This window comes from Colletotrichum godetiae (assembly GCF_030913485.1).
Source record: "Colletotrichum godetiae strain CBS 193.32 chromosome Unknown BDP55scaffold_29, whole genome shotgun sequence".
Lineage (NCBI taxonomy): Eukaryota > Fungi > Ascomycota > Sordariomycetes > Glomerellales > Glomerellaceae > Colletotrichum > Colletotrichum godetiae.
Window position 1 is genome coordinate 477,679 of NW_026851277.1, and position 20,671 is coordinate 498,349.

Sequence of the window (20,671 nt, forward strand, 5' to 3'; positions counted from 1 at the left end):
TTCTCCAAACCCTGAGTCGTGCCATTCTTTTTCTTTGCCATGCTGCCATGTTATCATGATGTTCCCAGTCCTTGGTCCCTTTCGGTTTCAGCCGGACGAACGCATCAACGGCCGAGATTGCCGCAACTCGGGCCATCCCAACCGCTGACCACTCCGAGAAGCGGACGATATCGCAAGCTGGAGTCCCCGATCCATGCATCCCTCACGCGGTGAACGCTCCGGCCACACACGGGGAACCCGCGAGCAGCAACTGAGCCAATCCCATGTCCGTTATTTGACGTTGTGGGAACACCAAGTGGTTTGCTGCATCCGTGCATTCTAATTTCTACATGACACCAACACCACCACTACCGCCTTGGGCGCGCTCCCACGATGTCCACACTTCATCCAAGGCTGGTAAGCAGTGCTTGTCCCGCCAGAGGAACCCAGAAAGGAGCTGCTGCAGGTTCTCGCGCCTGCATCGTTCCGGCGGCAAAATACCCCTGGCTCGTTCCAGCAAGCTGCTTAGTCTCGAGGAGAACCACTCGCGGTCTTCGGTTGTTCCGGACCCGACGATGCCCACGAAGAGAACCCACAACAGGACGGTATCGTGAGACACCCATATGAGTGCGATGGAATCCGCGTCGTCAAGCGCGTCGCGCATCCTACTGACGAGAACCCGAACCATGTGTCCTGTCGTCGGAATCTCCCGCAAGACGGTGTAGAGGAACACATGGGCCGCTGAGACCAGAACCAGGAACCGCTTCTGTACTGGTGTCGCCGTCCGGCGCTCCACGTACAGAAAGTGCAGAATCGTGCTATCGGCCGTGTTCATAACGATCCTGATGTCGTCTGCGGACACGGACACCGCACCACCTGCCTGCGAGAGAATCGCCTGCCTCAGCGCTACAAAGATCCTGAGCGGCTCGTCGCTCTCGTCGGGATTGTGGCCGCCGAGCTTCTCCAGGTGCCGCAGGGAAGGCGTCCTTGCGCGATTCACGACCGACGGCGGGAGAGACACCTGCGCGAGAGTGTGGAACATGGGGAACTTTGGCACCCTTCCGAGGCCCGAGGCTACTTGTATGTCAATCCTGTGGGAGTTTGGTCAGTTGGCGTTCATTGCGGAGTGGAATTGAGGAGGCCAAGTCACACCAATTGATGCAGCGGCATAGGATGTAGTCGTGTTTGATCGTCTCTGGTCCGCCTCGAGCTTCAATCATGGCGTGAAGCCCCGTCAAGTGAACGTTGGCCGCTGAAAAGTGACCTTGAAAGGCCTACCAACATGTGTGTAAGAAGTTGAGCATCGAAGCGTGGTGGTGGTACATGAGGCCAGGAAATCACCTACTTCAACGCTTCCCAACATGGCCACGCCGGCAAGAACAGAGAGGTCGTTGCTCGCACTACGCGCCGATTCTTGAGAGGCTAGACGATCTCTGATCATCCGCATCGCTTCCCCCTTTTGCTGGTACCCTTCGCGCTGGAGCTTGAAGTCAAGAAGAGGCATGGTGGCGGTCAGGAACTCTGCTGCCAAGGCCAGCGTAACGCGCATGATGAGAGCGCTCTGCATAGCATAAGGAAACCATGGTCTCTGAGTATCGATCGTAGTGGAGTTCAGATTGAACCTGGTGGTGACTGGAGAGTTAGCTCAGATGCACAGCGGCACGGCGTGGTGGCGTAAGGCTCGTGAGCGGCAGAAGGTTCGAGTCTTACAATATTTTACCAGAGAATCTACGCAAGGACTACTTGGAATAGGCAGCGTGTTGAAGGGGTCAGCGCTATCGCTCCCCAGCCTCTGAACCCATGGTGGCAGCGATGCGTGGTGCAGAAACTCAGCAACGTCGGATGGAGACTATGGAAGTGTGAGTGACGGTGGCTTGAGCCTGCAGGGAAATGGGACAAGTAGTATACATGAGAACGGTGACTTGGCTGCAAATGTTCTTGTTCTTCATTTTGATCTTGTGGGCTCTTGGATTTGGTCGACTTGGACGTTGTCCCTGCCAACCTGAACCGTCCCTTCAATTGGGCCTTCTGCTTGATGGTGTCCTGTGAAATCGAGGCCGTTGAGGTTCGCAGCTCGGAACGGCCCCTTTGGATGGCAGTCCGGATAGCATGGCTCCTCGTCGACTTGCTCGCAGTCTGAAAACTCCCTTCAGTGGCATCGACGGTGATGAACTTGAAATCAGATTTGGGGCCCATGTCAAGGGAAATTTAACCGGCCGAGGGGCTTCTTTGAGGCTGAGAGGCTCGGTCTGATCTCTAGCGCCTCACGCCAGCACTGTCCACATCTCCTATGCTCAGTAATCGTTATGCTGCCAAGATCAATCGAAAGGCTTCGAATCTGTCAACCCCTGGACTTGAGCTCAGTAGCTGTCCGACGAGCAACAAAGGTGGAGGACGGTACACTACCCCTCGCTGCAAGTCAACACCAACAAGCCTAATTGGTTAGGGCTCACTGGACTTGGCTAAAGTTGGTAAAGAAAGTTGATCTGAACGCCGTGAAGGATGCTGGGAGTTAGTCATCAGCCAGGCTAAATAGCCCCAAGTTCTTTGCAAAGAATCGCGAGTTGAGGGAAGGTGCTGAGCAGCTGAGGGGCAGAAGGAGGAGGGGGCAGATTGGCGGACTGAGGTACGTACCGAGGTCTAGATCGATCCCAAGAGGACGTTTACCTGATTGGATCTAGCGTGGATCTACAGCCAATGGGTGCTGTGTATCTCCACAGGTGTGGATCACTCTGCATTCGTAACACGAAATTCGTCAGACTCACGTGACACGGGCAACGTTCATCCGATGTCGATACGTGCCTGTCTCACTTTCAGGTATGACGCTCGTCCGTTTTCGGCCTCCGAGCGGACGAAGCGGACGAAAGATCCGTAAGCACCCACAACATCAACAACAACAACATCAATGAGATGGGCAGCAAACCGGGACTGCCCACAGCAGTCGATCTCAGCTTCCCAAACGAAAACACGCCTTTGTTATTACCTTTTCTCTTTGCTCAGGTAATTCTAGTCTCTTGAATCAAATTTTTAGTTGTGGTTCATTTGGGTCTATGTAAAGGCCAGCATTCGTCCGCAAGTCGTCTGGTTTGACTAGGGCATCAACAACTTCCGAAAACATGGACGAACGACCGACAAAGAAACGTAAAGTCCGAAAAGGAACGCGAAGTTGCTGGCAATGTAAGTTCGTCCGTGAATGTGCTCCGGCTCCCCGAGCGAGGTCCAGCTCTGCCAAATTTCCCGATTCAATTGCTTTCGGATTCACTAACACCCCGTTCAGGCAGGAAGAGAAAGATCCGCTGCGAGTTTTCCTCCAACGAAGAACAAACCTGCAACGGCTGCCAGGCTCGCGGTGCCGCCTGCGTCAGCCAGGAGTTCACCGACGATGAGCCGTCCGGCCCGCCCGAGCGCGGCCTTGCCCAGCGTCTCGGTCGGTTGGAAGAGTTGATGGTGAAGCTTGCCGACAAAATGGGCCCCGAGCCCTCTTCGGTCAACAGATCGAACCCGCCAACGCCGTCGGTCGAAGGCTCCCTTCGTGTTTCGGAATCACAAGTCACCCCGGAGGACTCGTCCTGGCAGTCCGCGAGTGCGACTACTGCCGTCTCTGGGCCCATCTCCGGCCGCCCCCCATCACAACCCGCAACGAATCGGCCTGCGGCGGAGCGTCCTCGTGGTGGCAGCAAGTACGACAAGATATGCCGCGATATCCACTCCATGTTCCCATCCCTCCAAGATGCCCAAACTATCGTTCAGTCGAGTAGGGGCCCAATCTTCGTATTGATCATCTTCTACTCGTACCAAGATATACTTGAGGGCAAATCTCAACCGACTTCTTCCCTCACTGCAATGCCAGATATCTCCAAGCATCCGGCTATTTTGGCGAAGCATTTACTTCAATTAACAATCTGTCTACAGCAGATGCCACCGTGCTTCGATGTCTCTCAACTCGAGGCCTGTCTCAAGTGCTCGATCCAGGAAAAAATGGCAGAGTGGATCGCCGCCGCCAGCGTGGTCACTTCCAACGACGAGTTGGTAGGTTCCGCAGAGGGGTTGGAGTGCCTCATTCTTGAAGGGTTCTACCTCGTCAACTCTGGCAACCTCCGCAAGGCATGGCTTGCCATGAGAAGGGCCCTTAGCCTGGCCCAACTAATGGGCATCGAGCGTGACGGCTCGCGGCCGTTGAAGTCGTGTGATCCCGCGACCGACCCTTCTACGATGCCGTCTTCTCACTCGCTGTGGTCCCGTATCAATTCTTGCGATCGATACTTATCACTGCTTCTCGGCCTCTCCGCCGGCACGCAGGACAATAGCTTCATGTCGGAAACCTTTCTGGCCCGTGACACGCCGATGGAGAAACTGGAAAAGAGGTACACCGCCATCTCGCTCCGAATCATCGAGAGAAATCGCACTGCCGCGACAGAAGCATTTGCCATCACTCAATCTGTAGATTGTGAGCTCGAGCACGCGGCAAAGTCCATGGGACGTAGCTGGTGGGAGATCCCGCCAGTGCCCGACTACACCGACACAACTGGCCAGATGAGCATCATGTCGCATCTGATGCTCCAGATCCACCACCACAGCTTGCTCATCTTGTTACATCTCCCTTACATGCTTCGCAACCAGACAAATACCCGCTTCGACTACAGCAAAAACACCTGCCTGGAGTCCAGCAGGGCCGTTCTGAGACGATGCGTCATCTTCCGCACCGCCAACAACGCAGCATTCTCGTGCCGTCACATTGACTACTCATCACTCATGGCGGCCATGACACTTCTCCTCGGTCACCTCAGCCGCCCTCCCGGTATTCGCGAAGAGGATTGGTCGAGGCAACGGAGCGAGGACAGGACTTTGGCTGAGACTGTACTGGCCAAGATGGAGGAACTAGCTGTGTTGAACGACGACAAGTTGTCCGGCGAAAGTGCAGAGATCATCAGACAGTTGCTTCCCATTGTCGACTGCTGCAACGGGGTAACACCACGTCATTGTCCCGAATCCGAGGTGAAGAACCTCCAGTTGAGCATTCCCTATCTTGGGATTATCAACATCAAGACAACCGCAAATCAGACAGCTGAGTCACACTTGCTAGATCTTAGCCACTCGCAGCTGCCAACACCAGCAAACACCACGACTGTAGCGTCGGAATCTCTCCAGCAAGACACGCCTCCTGCAATATCATTGGAAACTCTCCTCGGACAGGACAACACTATTCCCCACGAGGACGTATGCGCTGGCTTCAGCGCCGATTACCTCGGCTGGCCATGCCCTGGCATCACGGCAGAGGCTGGGGATTGGGCGTTTCAGGGCGTTGATACAACTTATTGGTCCCTTCTGAACAGTGGCATGTCAGGCGAATTTTCTCAATGAGTAATTGAGAGGGAGCATTCAATTATCACCAAGCGTCGGAAAAGTCGTCGTTGAATCTCATTCAAATGACCGGAGCCTACTGTTTAGACACTAAGGAAGATGGGGCCGTATTACAACGGGTCTTCCATTTTCAAGAGGAGCCAACCCCCTTTCCAGTCATTCGGGTTGCCCGAATCTCAAAGCGCGCGGTCAAGGAGGTATTCAGGGCTAATATGGGACCTGGTTGTGCCTCGCGAACGTAGCCCGAGCTGGGCATCCACTGCTGGTACTGATCTCTGTCGGACTCTGCCAAGCATCACTCAGCCCTTACGCAGAGTCAAAAGTCCGCTACAAGTCGGATAATAGCATATTCTAGGCAAGAAAAGGTTCATACTACTGTTGGGTGTGATACCTCATCAAGGTCGTACGAGAAGGCACAGCACTTGACGAGAATTATCGTTTTTCCTCGGCAAGTAGGCGGGTGCCTCTCATGACTGGACTCCCTAGCCCAGACGGCTAACTAACGAAAGCGGATAGACAAGGAAGAAAACCTTCAAGGGAAAGTCCAAATGGGCACGATACATGTTTGAGGCAAATAAGCATCTTCAACGCGAGCTCCAAGGCCAAGGTAATTCCTGTAACGAAATCAGAGGACATGGAACCTGTGCCATTCGGCCGTAGCAAGTTGAGGATGCAGATGGAGACAAATCGTACTTCATTTCTCGCTTAGTCCAAGAAGGGAAACTCCACAGACACCATCCCAGTTTGCAACGAAACTTTCACCGCAGCGTTTCGACGAGACTTATGGCTCGGCGCATACGGCTTTTGGATGCGTGAACATGTTGGACATTCTCCTTACCTAAGCCCAGATGCCAAGAGGGGTCTTGGCGCAAAGTTTTCAACCTGGATGAGGCTTGCTTGCAACGCTATGTAGTCGTGTACTATATAATTCCCAGAAAGGGGGCGCCGGGGCTTAGCAATGCGACTCTACAGACTACAAACATGCTGTCTAATGGATGACTTTACCATGACCCCGGCCGGCCGGGCAGGCGTTGCTGGAGACATCCCACTCGGGCAATTCGTGCACCACTTTATTGCGTGGGCCACCAGCATGTGTGCAGCACGCCGAGCAGAAAAACCAACGCCCGGATCGAGACCCGAAAGACGCACTGATGGGGTTGCCAAGGGGTTCTGGAGCATGGGCACCTGAGACGGGCATCCATCGACGCTCATGTCCGACAGCCGCACAAGAGTCCATGACTCGTTGCTGAAGCAGAGACCAATCAACTCTCTGGTTGTATACTACATACGGGGACTTGGGGGCGCGTTGAGGGCGCATTGGGGGCATTAAATGTTCAGTTTGGTGGCCTGAACTCCCGATACAAATTAGACTTATGCTTATTTTACTGCGCAACTATACAGAGACTTACCGCACTCCAAGGAATAAGCAGAACATTGTACGAGAATCACGAGACCAACTAGCCTCCTCGGCTGGGTAGCCAGAGCTTTGGGCAAAGAAGCAGACGGCATGCTCAGTCCGTGCTTCCGCCCTTTCAGATCCACAAACCGACGTGCGTCTAATGCCAAGGAGCAAAAGTCCATCACGGCCGTCCCGAATCGGTAACTGACCCTTAGGGACGTAAAATTGCAAGACATGGGAAGCAGTCGGTCACTGTCCGGATTAGTGTTCACTCCACGGCTCTTTTCGACTATGGCGGAGATCCGGCTAGGACCCGTGAGCCATTACTGGTTAACAAATAAGGCCCATTGAGATTCTTCAGCCTCAAAAGTGGAGGGCTACGACCGGGGGGAGCCACTAGGACAAAGGGTCTCGAGGTTCTCGGTTCTCGGAATAGGCTCCTTTGGATCTCGTTGAGGCGGGCTGAGCTGACTGAGGCACTGGGGGCCATGCAAAGGTAAGGGAATGCGTGTTTTCTGGATTATTGCCAGGAGTAGGAGCATGATTAATATGAAGAGGGTAGATGAAGGGAAGTGAGGCTAGATAGGAGGGAAATTGACGAAGGATAAAATGGTCTCAGGCCGCCCTCATCATTAGCTTGTTCTTGGAAAATCTAGCCTTCATCTAGTCTCAGCTCTCTCTCTCTCTCTCTCTTTGTACCCATCCTAGTTCTCACTCTCTTTTACAACCTAAAAGCCCAGAGCTCAAGATCACCATCCAGCTTTTCTTCAAGCTTGACTGTCACAACCTTTGGAAAAAATGATCTCTTCCTCTCTTTTCACAGTGTTTGGGTTGGCAACTACCGTCTTTGCCGCACCTTCCCGCCCTCGCATGCTGGCTGCCGACGATGTTGTTCTTTTTGGCCACGACGGCACCTCCAGAATCATGAAGGCAGCAGACTACGATGCTCTTGAGACTGTCTCGCACGCACCCGCACAAACATTATCATACAATGCCACACGCACACCTGGCATCAACCGCCGCGGCTGCCAGCAGAGCACCGAGGTTCAAGTCACATCAGATGAACAGTTCCTCAACTGGGATGTTGCCATCTCTCCCATAGCTTCCTCATTGCAAGGTAGCTCCGCGGGTATCAGCGTCTCCAACGGAGTTGAAATCAGCAACTCACTCGCTATCGGTTCTGAAATCACCGTTGGGGGCTCGGACATTATTAGCGTTTCTCTGGGCATGAATCTCGACATGTCTTGGTCAACTTCCCAGGAGAACTCTCTCGAATTCGATATCCCGGTCAATATGTACGGCGTCATTGTCAGCCAGCCTTTTGTGCGTCGCGTACAGGGTAACTTATTGACGGGGTGCACGGATAATCCGACAAGGACGAGTTTCATGGCGGACACGTATGAGAGCCAGGGCTATGGCCAGTTGTCTTGGGTGAAGGGTGTCATTCGACTTTGCACAAGCGAAACTTATCCTATTCCCTACTGCATTGGCGAGGGTCAGCACAAGTGAGTTGAGTTACGGGACTAGATGTTGTATCGGTTTTGTATAGATGGGGAAAGGACCGTAAGGGGTATCTTGGGCGCAATGTGATGTATTTTCGATAGACTGTCTTATGCACTTTAGGAGTTAAACATCAGACTGTGGAGGTGTATTTTAGATCTGCAAGCCATATGTCGAAAGCTGGCAGTCCGACTAAGACCCAACTTTTTCATTGTAAGTGAACGTGAAAAAGTTCCTGCGAAGGGGTTGAGATACAATATTACTGAATGCTCTTTAGCTTTCGAAGTGCAGGAACTAGAGTACTTATGAATAAGGTAGTTCCTCTTGATGTATCACCGGTGATAACCAGCTCCCAAATAGACATGAGTGCGAGCGTCTATTTGAGAGAACAGGCTAACCTATGAGCCGCTGGATGGAGTCATTACGTTCATCTCTAGTCTTCCTCCAATTCAGCTCCAATTAAAATCATACATAGGCGGGCAAAGAAAAATGAAGGTCGAATTAATGCATGGCCTTTTATGCCCTCATAAAAGCACGTAAATTTACATCGACGCTATCTAACAATTGACGAGACAGCCCGGGCTAATACATCATGCAACACCACCACACGATTTAGAACAGTTCCTCGGATTCTAACAGTCCAAATGACCAGCTCCTACTTTACATCTTTCCTATCGTGGCTTGCTCTGGAATAGAATATATTGTCTTCTCTTGGTGTCAATCAGTAAAGCAAGAGTCGAGACTTGAACTTTGAACTTAGCCACACATGCCATCAGCGGCCAGCCATTGGGCGACAACTGAGCTACTTTCTAAAAGCATTGAAGTCTCAAATAACATGTCTCTATGCAGTTAGTCCTTGACGCTCGCCATTCAACTTTACATCGAGAAGCATTCTCTCAAGAGTCGTCATTACTAAAAATTAATTCCAGAAGGTTTCAAGTTGCTCGAAGTGAATGTTACATCTCACATGTCGGCATCGTTGGATAATGCCTCGGGGCGCGAGAGGGACCTACTTCAAATTTTTTAAATTTTTTTTGGCAATTATAGGATGAAACAGGTCAATTTCTTTCTTTCTTTAGTCACTATTAGGTCGAGTCTGAGCAACGACCCTGTGGTCTACAATAGGTACATGTAGAGAGATTGATAAGATGAATTTCATAACAGATTAGTCTTAACCAGACTTGGTTTAGCATGGTGGCTCTATTGCAACGCAACCTAAACGGAAAACCAGACACTTGACCGGAAAGGGATTACTGCCACTTGGTATTTCTGCCCGCCAAATGGGGCTGCATCCATCTGGTTGGTGAATTACTTGAGCCCTTGCCCCCGCGGTTGGCAGTCAGTTGGTATCCTCCTACCATCGGTCCAACCTTCTCACACGAGCTTGTTATGCACGGAATAAAACACAGACATGGCGTTATGCTAGGTAGAATAAAAAAATTGGGGACACTACGATGTTGGTGTAACATTCCAATATCCAGAGTTACGTTGTATTAAACCATCCCAACTCGCTTCAGTCGGTAACGGAGGACCTGGCTCATACACCCAAGAATCCTTCAACAATCCTTCAGCAATAACCGAACAAGTCCACATTATGCGCGTGGTCGTCTTCGGCGCAACAGGCGGACAGGGCATCGCCCAAATTTCAGCCCTCAGAGCGGCAAACCACCATCCCATCGCTGTGAGCCGGCAACCCCGCACCACCTCCCCGCCTGTCGAGACCCGCGTCGCAGAGCTCACCGATCGGCCCGCCGTCCGTGCTGCTCTGTCCGGAGCAGAAGCAGTCTTACTGAACTTGCCTTCCTTCCAGCCAGCAAATTTCCTTTATGCTGCTGCAAAGGCCATTGGCGCTGAGGCCGCTGCGCAGTCGACTCTGAAGCTCATCGTGTTCAACACGAGCTTTCCCGTCCCCGAGAAGAATGTCGGCATTGAGGCCCAGGAGCATCGTCGGGAGACACGCCGAATTTTGCGGGAGGCGCTCCAAGGAAGCGGCGTAGCACTCGTTTCGATACAACCCGGCGTTTTCCTTGATAACCTACTCGAAGGCTGGGCCTTGCCACGCTTGAGAGACGAAGTACGGATAGTCTATTGCCACAAACCAGACCTCGAGGTGTCGTGGATTTCTCTCGATAATTTGGCGCTCTTGATGGTCGCAGCCTTGGCACGGGATCCGGCGGATCTCGACGGACGGAATATAGTCGTAGGCGGACCGGAAACGGTGAAACTGTCTCAACTTGCCGAGAAGCTGGGCCGTGCGTGGGGCCGGGAGGTTGGGTACGAGAACCAGACTGTTGATCAGTTTTCCGAGGAGATGGCTGCAGCATTGAAGTCCCAAATGCAATCCGGTAAAGACTTGGAAGTCGTCGTAGATGAGACGAGAAGGGCTTATACGTGGTACAACGATGCCGAGGAGAAGCCCTTCAAAGTGGATATGACGCCCGTGTTGGAGGAACTGAAAGTCAGCTTGACGGGAATTGAGGACTGGGGGAGACTCAAGGGCTGTCCCATACAGACCAAATCAGATCCTGGACCTGTTTACTGTCGTTAGTACCAATGAGAAAGTGTTTTGGCGAGTCCAGAAGCCAACCTAGCATCTTTATAAACAAATCGCTCATTCTCTAAGCGCCGGATCTATGGCTGAAGTATCTAAGAAAGAGACTTGATTTACTTACTCCGTACACTAAGTACGCTATCCAAGCTGGTAAAGCCAAGGCGAAAATTACCCAAGGCCTCGTCCCATTGGCCTCAAGCTGCCCCCATAAAGTTTCTCTCTTTAAGGTACTAAGTAACTCATCAGATGCTCCTCCCGCTGAAGTCCCTGTCAATGTCGATTTGTCGATATAGGATAGCGGGCAAAAAAGGGCACAATACGGACACTCACATCCAGCTTAACCACCTTGCTGAACTGCATAAGTAGCTTCCACCAGGTAGGTACCTACCCGTCACCATTGCGTCCTCGGCCTCTGCGCACTCGCCATCATGCTCATATCGATTTCCCAAACTTTATCTTTCTAGCCACACCTCAAGACTGCCGGGATAGACGTTGCCGGGCAAACCAATGCAATCCGGATGCTACTTCCTGCTCTCATCTAGCCAAAACTCAATGCAGAGGAGTTGAGCCTGCTGGCCCGCAATCAAAGCATTAAATTTCACACCTTTGCATGACTTTATGAGCTTCACATGTATTTCCGGGGGACATGTAATTCCCTAGGGCTTTGTATCAAATTATGAGCTCTTATTTCCGATTGTTCGTCTTCTTGTCAGGAGCGTGGCCATAGATTGTTATGACCTTCGACGTTCGACGGTGTTGAAGCATCTCTTTGGAAATCAAAGCTCTTTTCTCAAATGTTAGTTTGAAATCTCTTTGAATCTCTCAAAGGCATTAATGGCACTCTCGACTTGAGCCTCCATGTCCACTCCGTTGATGTATGTTCTACCTTTCCTTATCTTAGTCATCATGCCATCCAGGACAATCTCATTGGGATCGCGACTGTAAATTCGCCCGAAGCTTCTCATAATTTCTACAATCTTTTGACTCCGTGGAACGTGCAATTGGTCATAGGCTTTGAAAGCGGCTCCAAGCTCATTCAAGGATGTCAAGCATAAGAACATACCAGTGAGCACTGAGCAATCCTCAATGGCTTATGCAGCGCCGTTGCCAGAGTGAGGAAGTGTTCCGTGGGCGGCATCACCGACCATGGCTATCCACCCTCTATAGTAGAAGGGAGCATCGTCATGGCCTTGAAGAGTCCAATTATCTGTGTGGCCTTGTTCTAGAAACTAAAACATGGCTGTTTAGGCGACACTGATGCCATGGGAAACGGAGGCAATGCAACTTCCAGATATCAAGGCATCGACTCCCGGAAGTAGAATCTTCTAGAATTGGGAGTTTAACGGAGCGCCATGTTCCGGGCATTTGGTGTCCCTTTGATAGCAGTCCGCGCTGTACGTTTGGCCAAGGCCAAGCGGGATTGCGTTGATGAACCCGTAAGGTGTGCCATACGTACATAATGACTGTGTTGACTGACTCTATAGGGACGATGGTGTGGAACTGACGCCATTGGTCGTGGTTGACCGGAGAGGCGCTCGGATGATCAGGCCCGAGGACAAACTTGCAAGTCGGGCTGTTGATACCTTCCGCGCCGAAAACAATGTCAAAGATATCTTGAGTGCCATCTTCGAATGAAACAGTGGCTTCCGTGTGATGGGATCTTCCTCCATTTCACTGGTCCGCTTGTTGAAGTGAACGCGATGATGCGGAACCACACCTTCTTCAAGCAGTTCTTGTATGAAGTGCGCGCGATGAACGGTCCGTCTGCCCTTGGCCCTCCCTAGCTCAGCAAAGACAACTACAGCATGTTCACCGCTAGACAATTTAAACTGCGTTGCCATCTCAGCGTGTTCATCGTTGGCCATGAAGTGTGATTTATTGAAGTATGCCTGCTTGATCTTGGGCGAGATCAGGTCCATGGCTATGATGGCGTTGCCGTGTGGCGCAAGACCAGACTCGTGGACTCGAATGTTTGCATATTCTTTTCGAACAGCTGAACGTCTAAGAATGGGGTTTGAAGGAGACCAAAAGCTAGACAGCAGCCGGCGATCCCAGCGCCTAAGATGCCTACACGAATGCGGCTTGTCTCAAAGTTCTCCCACATGATAGTTGAGTATCAAGTTTCGTTCTAGTAATTTGGTGTTGAGTGTGATCTGAATCTGTCAAGTGCGGCGCTCGCTAAACTCAGAGTTCAGATTCTCTGTATGAAAGAGGGAACTCAGGGGTCATGCCAAAAACACCCACTTGGGTGTTTGCTTGACCCTAGAGGGATAAAGGCCCGTCTTGTTGGTTGGTAAATGTAACGGATCATGCCAATTTGCTCTACATACCCCCTGTCTCTGGAATACAATCATTCATGGACTTTTGGCGTAATGGTATAGAGCCTTTGCACTATCGTTCGTATCGACTGACAGAATTGGGCGACTTTGCAACAAAGACTGGCGTAGCTGGGTTGAATAGCTTTCGCGTATAGACAGTCCCGAGAATCAAGTCTCGTAACTTAACCACAATTTTCTGTAATCTGCTCCAAGCATCTCTAAAGAGGATTTTACAAATCTAGCTCTTCGCTGTTTGTTGCACTAAAATCGACTTGCCTTTAACCAAGATCATGGATAGCGCTGTTTCACAGGTACCTAAGGTCAGAGAAGAGAGGCATTGGCTGTTTGACTTGACTCCAAACAGAATTCAACTCTTTCCATTACTCGAACGATCTGCAAGAAGTTTAATAGGTTAGGATCTGTTTTCCTGCGTCCTTTTCCAAACATTTCAATGTATTCCGAGATACACACAGGCACCTTTTGGAAGGTAGAAGAACCATTGGGTTTTCTGCCCTATGGCGTTAAACATCCAATATGATTATTCAAGCTGTGACTTTGATGAAATGCCATGCTGTTTGCATCGCGTCGCTTGCACAGGAGGCTTGCAGACAGCGGGGGACAGACAAAATCAATAGACTAGCAGGAGGCCATCATTCACCCATCAAAGCAGGCAGGTGTGTGTATGATATGTCATTATGTGCTTATCGGGCAAATCATGCTTTCAGACTAAGTAAACGTCAGTCTGACTATCTGCTATGAGATTTTACTTGTAGAGGCTTTGACTTCAAGTTTTGGACTTTGCTTTGACTGCCTCAGAGAGAAAAGATTTACACGCATCGACCAAGAGGACGTTAAAGTCTGGAAAGCTAATACTTAGAAAAGGCCCTAGCGTCCGCACTCCGGTGGAGATCACCAATCTTTAATTGCTAGTGACTTTGTCGGGACATCTCAAGCACCCGACAATCTGACAAATCCACAAATCCACAAATCAGAACTCTACCCAAACTCGGCTCAATCCAGTGCCGATGGGATGGGGAAGATGTTTTAGTCGAGTGGCGGGGTGTAGTGTTCATCCGGTTGAAACAACGCAACGTATTCAAAACCGGTTGGCAATGCAAAGGGTGGGGGCCCGGGAAGATTTATTCGAGTTTAGTATCACAGTTCTGCATCATTTGGGTTGAAAGAAAACATAGTCTATCCGTTATTTCGGGTTTCATTGCCGCTGAAGGTACAGTTTTTCGAAGATGTCAAAACTGATAGTGGTGTGTGGCGTGACCGGCAACCAGGTGGGCAACTCACAATGTTCTACTATTTCTGCAAGTGAATTCTGACCATCCTACGATTGTAAAGGGACGTTCTGTCGCAGAAAAATTTCTTCAGGAACCTGGATGGAGGGTGCGCGGAATTACTCGAGATGCAACCAAGCCAGCTAGCTTGGCGCTGGCTGCTAAGGGCGTCGAAATCGCTGAAGGCGACTTGGACAAAATCGATTCTCTGAGAGCTGCCCTTCAAGGTGCAAATGTTGTGTTCGGAAACACTGTGTTTCCCTTTGTTCTGGCACTGACCTCAAATCCGCGACTAAAACCAGGACAGTCTCTCCTTGAATGGGCTTATGAACTCGAGGTTCAGCAAGGAAAGAACTTGGTGCAGGCCGTCGCCGAGCTGGACTCACTTCAGCTATTCATATGGTCGACACTATCAGCAACTCGAAAATGGTCAGGGGGGAAATTCCGGAACGTCTTCCATTTTGACTCGAAGGCCGCCGTGGTCGATTATGTCCGGGATTGTTTTCCTGATTTATACAACAAGACGTCCTTGCTTCAGCTAGGGCTCTTCATGACGAATTGGAGATTTGGTCCCGTCAACATCCCATGGGCGAAGGTGGGTGCGTTCTAGCATCTTGTCCTCCTTAGCTGACAACAAACGACCTGATTCTAGCGGGGAGATGGCACCATGGTCCTACGTATGCCAGGAGAGCTCAGGTATCCGATTCCACATGTTCTCGTTGAAGAAACAGGGAAATATGTCAAGGCCCTAGCTCAGAGTTCTCCAGGCACACACTTGCTAGCTTGCTCCGAGTTCCTGACTTGGCCAGACTATGTGAGCTTGTGGAGTAAGACGACTGGGGTTCCGGCAGTATTTGAATCCATTACTATGGATGAAATGGATAAGCTTGCCCCAGGAGGCTTTGGTCTTGAAATTGGGGAGATGCATGCATACGCTTTGGAGTTTGGCTACTGGGGCAATGACCCAGCGGTTATTTATCCGGAGCAAGTAGGTGCAAGCTGCTCAAGACTTCCACAAAACAAGGCTAACGATTTGCACTCTTTAGCTTGGCATTAAGGGAGACCTGACTACAATTGGTGATTACATCAAGGGGGAGGACTGGTCTGAGTTGCTGGGTCGGCCTGCAATCAATTGACGTATCTCGGCTTCAAGGCTAGTTGTGTTTAAAGAACCAAAGTTGCATGTTGATATAAGCATTTTTACATGATTTCATCATTGGAACGAATAAGTGATTAGGGCTAGATGACGTACTGCATGAAATTGTTGCAGCAAATCGTGGTTCATAAAACACGGGTTCATACTGAGGTTATTGGTCAGGTACGTTAAGGTTGCATTCTATGAAAAGACGAAAGGCTCAAGCCCTCTGTACGAACTGGATTTATGATTTTAAAACTGCCTTAGCTACAAGGTAAGGACTTGGAGTACGAGGATTCTGTGATTACAAGGCCCTGCTCAGTGAAGGATCGCTGAAAGTTGTGTTGCATGCTGACATCGGTTTGATTGATTAATTATCGTCTGACTCTGTTGTGGAAGTCCACTTTAAACGAGTTTGAATGTTTTGAAGTTTCTTACGTAGACTATCTCTGAAGTTGATTCAGAATTAAGTGTGAAAAATGTAAAAGTTGGGAAGAGATTCTGCACCAGATTCAATGTTGATGGACAAATCGGCAGAGTGAATGAGACTATCAATTGTAGATACTGTCTTTTCTTTAACAGAATTATATCGACTCAGCAAGGCCATAGTCATTAGGCTACTTAGTCAAGCATCAGTTGAGAGATACAAACTCGAAGTTGATGATTCCAATTTTTCAAAATATAATAGACCGAGGTGATTTGGAATAAAATTCTCCGAAACAGGCAAAAAACTGAAACGACGCGGTCTGCGAAGCAACGGTAAGCTTTCTCGAACCACAATCACAGATTGAGTACTGCCTGAACAGTCTCATCAATGCTCTCAGTCTTCAAACCTAGGCGATCATTCCAAATACCACCCTTGACGTGTGTATGATCTTCAAGCCCGCCTTCACCGAGCACCAATGCCATGATCACAGCGGCCCCGCCTTCCAAGATCTCCCCCTTTCCAAGCTTCATAAATCCATCCTCCCTGATTACTTGCGAACTGACCTCAACTCGATTCCAATTCTCCCCGGTCAACTTCTCAAGAGAGGCCAAGACTTCGAGTTGAGTCGTTGTAAACGACTCCGTGAAAACAAGCTGATTCTTGGTCTCGTCGGGATGATTGAGAACTGCAACGATGGCCCGACCAATTTGTGCCGTGTTACTTGTTGTGAAGCGAGTCTTACCGCCATCGACTAGAGTCGCAGTCTTGGTAACAAAGTCGAAGCCTGTCATTCCAAGCTTCAAGCCCTGTAGCAGTTCGAGAAGGTCAGCAATCATACACCATGGCGACTTGCTGAGAACAGTACATGCAATCAAGAGAACTTACCCAATCAAAGAAAGGCCCAGTAATGACGGCAGTCCAGCTGATCAAATCCTCCTTGTCTGCGAGCCAGCCAAGATGGGACTTTTTTGGCTGAAAAAACGGGACAGCTGCAATAACCTCGTCAGACTGGTATTGATGTTAGTCAGAGAATGTGCATCTGTTGCTGCCTCGTCTATACAGGAGAAGCCCTTACCGCAGAGTCGGATCCATATTCGCTGGGAATAAATCTCTTGACGCCTGCCTTAATGGCGGCCTCAGCAATCTTTTGCTGCTCTCCGAGAGCCATGATCGGGAGCATGCTGACAACCGCATCTTGACCTGCAAGAATCTTCACTAGGGAATCTTCACTGTAGTCGGTTTTGATAACATTGGCTCCCGGGGGGAAGATTGCAGAAGATCCCTCCCGGCTGAGAATGGTCAAATCGAGGTCAGACTTGAGCAACTCGGGCAAAACGGCTGTGCCAACGTTGCCACTGGCCTGCACCCATCACAATCATGAGTAAACTCGGCCTACAAGCAGAATCTTTGAAGGAACTTACACCAACGAGAGTGACTTTCTTCAAAGACATTGCGTAGGTTCAAAGTTTGCTAGAGGTATGAAGGCTGCGGCGAATACCTATGTCGAAGAAGAAGATGATGATCTAGATATCTAAAATCCCGAGGAGCTGCGGGATCGGAGCCAATGTATTTATCTGTCTCAGCCGGACTATTGGGAATGAACAGCTCGACTCATACAAAAGCTTTCACGGAGCTTTGAGACACATAGCAAAGCATCAAACACATGCAGAGTAAGCATCAATGGAGTCTTCAATACTAATTTTGACAAATCCACTCTCCTATCATACCTAATCCCCAAAACTTCAGCCACAGTCTGGAAAGGTGCAATTCCACGAAGTATGATGAACGAAAACGAGAATGCTTGCGACTGTCCAGAGTCGGTTCATCTAGTGTCCGCCGGTATGCTGATAACGGATTAGGCGGGACGTAGATGGTGAGACAGCCACCTGAACGGGCTGATTAGTGAACAGCTAGTCTTTGAATACTAGCCTCGTCTCCCGAATCGGCGAATCAATTGTTCCAGAGCCTCCTTTCTAGAAATGTGACAGCCCCAACGGAAAGATTACACTATACAAATGTCGGAGTCTGATAACAGTCTAAGCCTCTGAATATAAGCGTCCAAGGAACGGTGTTCAATTTGTCCGAGAGCATTCCACAAATCGCAGTTTGATGTCACGAAGAAACTAACAGAATGTAGATGGACCTTACAAAGCAAGATTTCTTTGTTTGGAAGCCCTGCCTGTGGTGCTTATTTCCTGAAATATTTAAAAACCCTGTGGCTCTTGGTTACCGTATAATTTACCAAGTCAACTTTGTCTTCTTTCCGAGGGCTCTTTCCCCTCACACCTCGATCTCAAGCGCTTCCCGATCATTGGATATTTCGAGTCAAACACCAGAGACCAACAAGGCCCAATTCTCATACACTACCTCCAGTGCCCCTGAAACTTACTCGTCTCCTCAAAATGAAGGCTTTGGTATCAAACCGCAGCACTCCCGCGCGAATTTTCAATCTCACCTCAGGAAAGTCCATTTTCAAGGGGGCCCATGTGATCGACGTACCCAAACCGGTGATCACCGGCCAGGAGATTCTGGTCAAGGTGAACTCTGTGGCTCTAAACCCGAGCGACTACAAGCACATTGACGTCATCTCACCTAAGAACTGCATTGTGGGCTGCGACTACGCAGGAGAGGTGATTGAAGTTGGCAAGTCCGTGGTAGAGTCATGGAAGGTGGGAGATCGTGTAGCGGGTGTTGTCCACGGCGGCCTGCATCACGACAGGGGTGCTTTCGCAGAATTCCTCAAGGCTGAGGCAGACCTGGCGTGGAAGGTTCCTCCCGGTATTTCAGATGAGGCTGCAGCAACCTACGGTGTCTCGGCCGTCACCGCCATACTGGCTATGAATGTCCACCTTGGGCTTCCGTGGCCCGATGAGCCTAAGAATTCCGAAGCATCAACACGACGACGAACCGTCTTCATCTACGCAGGCTCCACTAGTGTCGGTCTCTTTGCCATCCAGCTCGCCAAGTTAGCTGGTTGCACCGTGGTCACAACAGCGTCTCCACACTCCAATGATCTTGTCAAGAGCTATGGGGCCGACCACGTCTTTGACTACAGATCGGAGAATTGGGTACAGGATGTTACAACAGCCTTTCCAGATATTAGTCTGGCCCTGGACTGTATCTCAGAAAAGGGCACTGGTGCTCTGACAGCTAAAGTACTTCAAGCCAAGGGTGGCAAGGTCGTCACGCTGCTTGATCAAGGAGAGTCAAAGATTGCCGGTGTTAAGTACGATATGATCATGCTCTACACCGTATTTGGCAAAGAGTTTGCCTGGTTGCCCCCAATTGGACCAAAATTCCCAGTGGATTTGGAACATCGACAGGCGCTCGCGCGGTTCTACTCGATACTTCCAGGGCTTCTTGAGATTCTACGACCTCCTCCTCTCAAACAGATCAATGGCGGTATTGATGTCTTGCTTGAGGAATTGGACCAATTGCGCAAGGGGAAGGTATCTGGAAAGAAGTTGGTCGTCAAGCTTTAGTGGGATGATAATTTAATTAGATGTTTAAATAGCAACTACCAAGTGCGTGATAATTGAAACAGTCCATGTCTGAATGTAGTGATTGGGTTACCAAAGAAGGGATGTGTTAATTGGTACACTATTTCACCCGTTTAAAACTGATCACCGTTTACACCAGTCTCGATTTCTTGCCGATACCTCGAAGCTTTATATCGTTGCTATTCACTTAGGTTATACCCAGCCTTGCAAAGTCCTCGCAAAGGCATTGGGTGAATCGTGTTCCCCCAGTCCCTAGGATTGAAACACGAAACTTTCATCGAGAGCAATAATCGATCACCATAAAGTCCTCCCCAGACGACTTCCCTGCTTTTTTAGAGGTGGAGCGACAACAAGCCTGACTGTTTGAGCTCGTTTCCCAGCCTCATCATCTCCTTCCCATTCCATTGTCTCGGGATCATAGCTCGTCGGTGTCGCGCAAGTTATCCAAACCACTCATGCAACTTGTCTACAAACTTCTTTATCAAGAGCTAGGGCCTAGTGCAAGATCCTTTCAAACTCTAGATCCAGCCCATCATCGTCAACGTCGACCAGGGAAGCAACTGCGGCTACTATCCAGGATGCTGTATTTTTCACTATCCTTCCAATGAACCCGTCCAATTCGGTTTCTTGTTTCGCATCGATCGTTTTTTCTTGGATTTCAGTTGAGAATTCCGTGTTGTTGCATCAGGGGCAACAAACTCCAAGTACTCAAAGAGCTTCAAAACTCCGAGTTCGCGTGTTGAGTCCCGTGTTCCTATCTTACCCTCAAAATATTGGATGGCAAGGTTCCGAACGTTGTTTTGCACCCTGGTAACCAAGTCCCGAAGATGCCGATCGGTCACTTGATGAGGTCCCCTGTTTGTGACGTCTTGAGTCTACTGAGCTCCCTAGCTGTCTGCTTTGAGCGCTTGCGCATCTCAGCAAGATCGGCATATTTCTGCTCCAGCTCTGCTGCCAGAGACCCTAGTGTGTCTCCATTTCATTTTATACATTGTCCATTCTTTCTTGTTCCCGTATTTTCGTACATTTCGTTTGATGTCCTGTGCGATCCGCTCTAGCAGGGTCAAGGTAAACGGAGGATTCAGTCTGAAGAACAGATTCAGTATCAATGGTGGACTGTGAGAAGATGCATGATTGGTGAGCGAAATCTTTCCACTTGATGGTCAAAGGTTCTTTCGTCGTTTCATCGCAACATAAAAGTAGGAGACGTACTTA

General features: G+C 49.9%; 8 protein-coding genes across 8 annotated transcripts; 5 read left to right on the forward strand and 3 right to left on the reverse strand.

Moving 5' to 3' along the window:
• Window positions 1–325: 325 nt before the first annotated feature.
• On the reverse strand, window positions 326–2,175 carry BDP55DRAFT_633768 (uncharacterized protein; the record flags this gene model as incomplete). Its single annotated transcript, XM_060572596.1, has 5 exons — window positions 326–1,070; window positions 1,132–1,253; window positions 1,325–1,611; window positions 1,690–1,828; window positions 1,888–2,175. 5 exons carry the CDS (start codon window positions 2,173–2,175, stop codon window positions 326–328), a joined length of 1,581 nt encoding a protein of 526 aa, XP_060427823.1.
• Window positions 2,176–3,095: 920 nt separating this feature from the next.
• BDP55DRAFT_730304 (uncharacterized protein) lies at window positions 3,096–5,340 on the forward strand (the record flags this gene model as incomplete). The annotated part of the gene is made up of 2 exons (XM_060579675.1): window positions 3,096–3,156; window positions 3,257–5,340. 2 exons carry the CDS (start codon window positions 3,096–3,098, stop codon window positions 5,338–5,340), a joined length of 2,145 nt encoding a protein of 714 aa, XP_060427824.1.
• Window positions 5,341–7,627: 2,287 nt separating this feature from the next.
• On the forward strand, window positions 7,628–8,385 carry BDP55DRAFT_669373 (uncharacterized protein). Its single transcript, XM_060575290.1, has one exon. The coding sequence runs from the start codon at window positions 7,664–7,666 to the stop codon at window positions 8,246–8,248; it is 585 nt and encodes a 194-aa protein (XP_060427825.1). The 5' UTR covers window positions 7,628–7,663; the 3' UTR covers window positions 8,249–8,385.
• A 1,231-nt stretch (window positions 8,386–9,616) lies between these two features.
• Window positions 9,617–10,914, forward strand: BDP55DRAFT_669375 (uncharacterized protein). Its single transcript, XM_060575291.1, has one exon. It carries the CDS (start codon window positions 9,834–9,836, stop codon window positions 10,785–10,787), a length of 954 nt encoding a protein of 317 aa, XP_060427826.1. The 5' UTR covers window positions 9,617–9,833; the 3' UTR covers window positions 10,788–10,914.
• Window positions 10,915–12,268: 1,354 nt separating this feature from the next.
• BDP55DRAFT_633772 (uncharacterized protein) lies at window positions 12,269–12,709 on the reverse strand (the record flags this gene model as incomplete). The annotated part of the gene is made up of 1 exon (XM_060572597.1): window positions 12,269–12,709. One exon carries the CDS (start codon window positions 12,707–12,709, stop codon window positions 12,269–12,271), a length of 441 nt encoding a protein of 146 aa, XP_060427827.1.
• A 1,552-nt stretch (window positions 12,710–14,261) lies between these two features.
• BDP55DRAFT_200718 (uncharacterized protein) lies at window positions 14,262–15,701 on the forward strand. Its single transcript, XM_060565936.1, has 3 exons — window positions 14,262–14,394; window positions 14,459–14,989; window positions 15,047–15,701. The coding sequence occupies exons 1-3, from the start codon at window positions 14,353–14,355 to the stop codon at window positions 15,449–15,451; spliced, it is 978 nt and encodes a 325-aa protein (XP_060427828.1). The 5' UTR covers window positions 14,262–14,352; the 3' UTR covers window positions 15,452–15,701.
• A 359-nt stretch (window positions 15,702–16,060) lies between these two features.
• BDP55DRAFT_669378 (isoflavone reductase) lies at window positions 16,061–17,810 on the reverse strand. Its single transcript, XM_060575292.1, has 4 exons — window positions 17,378–17,810; window positions 17,032–17,316; window positions 16,842–16,964; window positions 16,061–16,762 (listed from the first exon to the last, which is right to left on the reverse strand). Exons 1-4 carry the CDS (start codon window positions 17,405–17,407, stop codon window positions 16,310–16,312), a joined length of 891 nt encoding a protein of 296 aa, XP_060427829.1. The 5' UTR covers window positions 17,408–17,810; the 3' UTR covers window positions 16,061–16,309.
• A 225-nt stretch (window positions 17,811–18,035) lies between these two features.
• BDP55DRAFT_669380 (chaperonin 10-like protein) lies at window positions 18,036–19,623 on the forward strand. Its single transcript, XM_060575293.1, has one exon. The coding sequence runs from the start codon at window positions 18,359–18,361 to the stop codon at window positions 19,436–19,438; it is 1,080 nt and encodes a 359-aa protein (XP_060427830.1). The 5' UTR covers window positions 18,036–18,358; the 3' UTR covers window positions 19,439–19,623.
• Window positions 19,624–20,671: the final 1,048 nt, after the last annotated feature.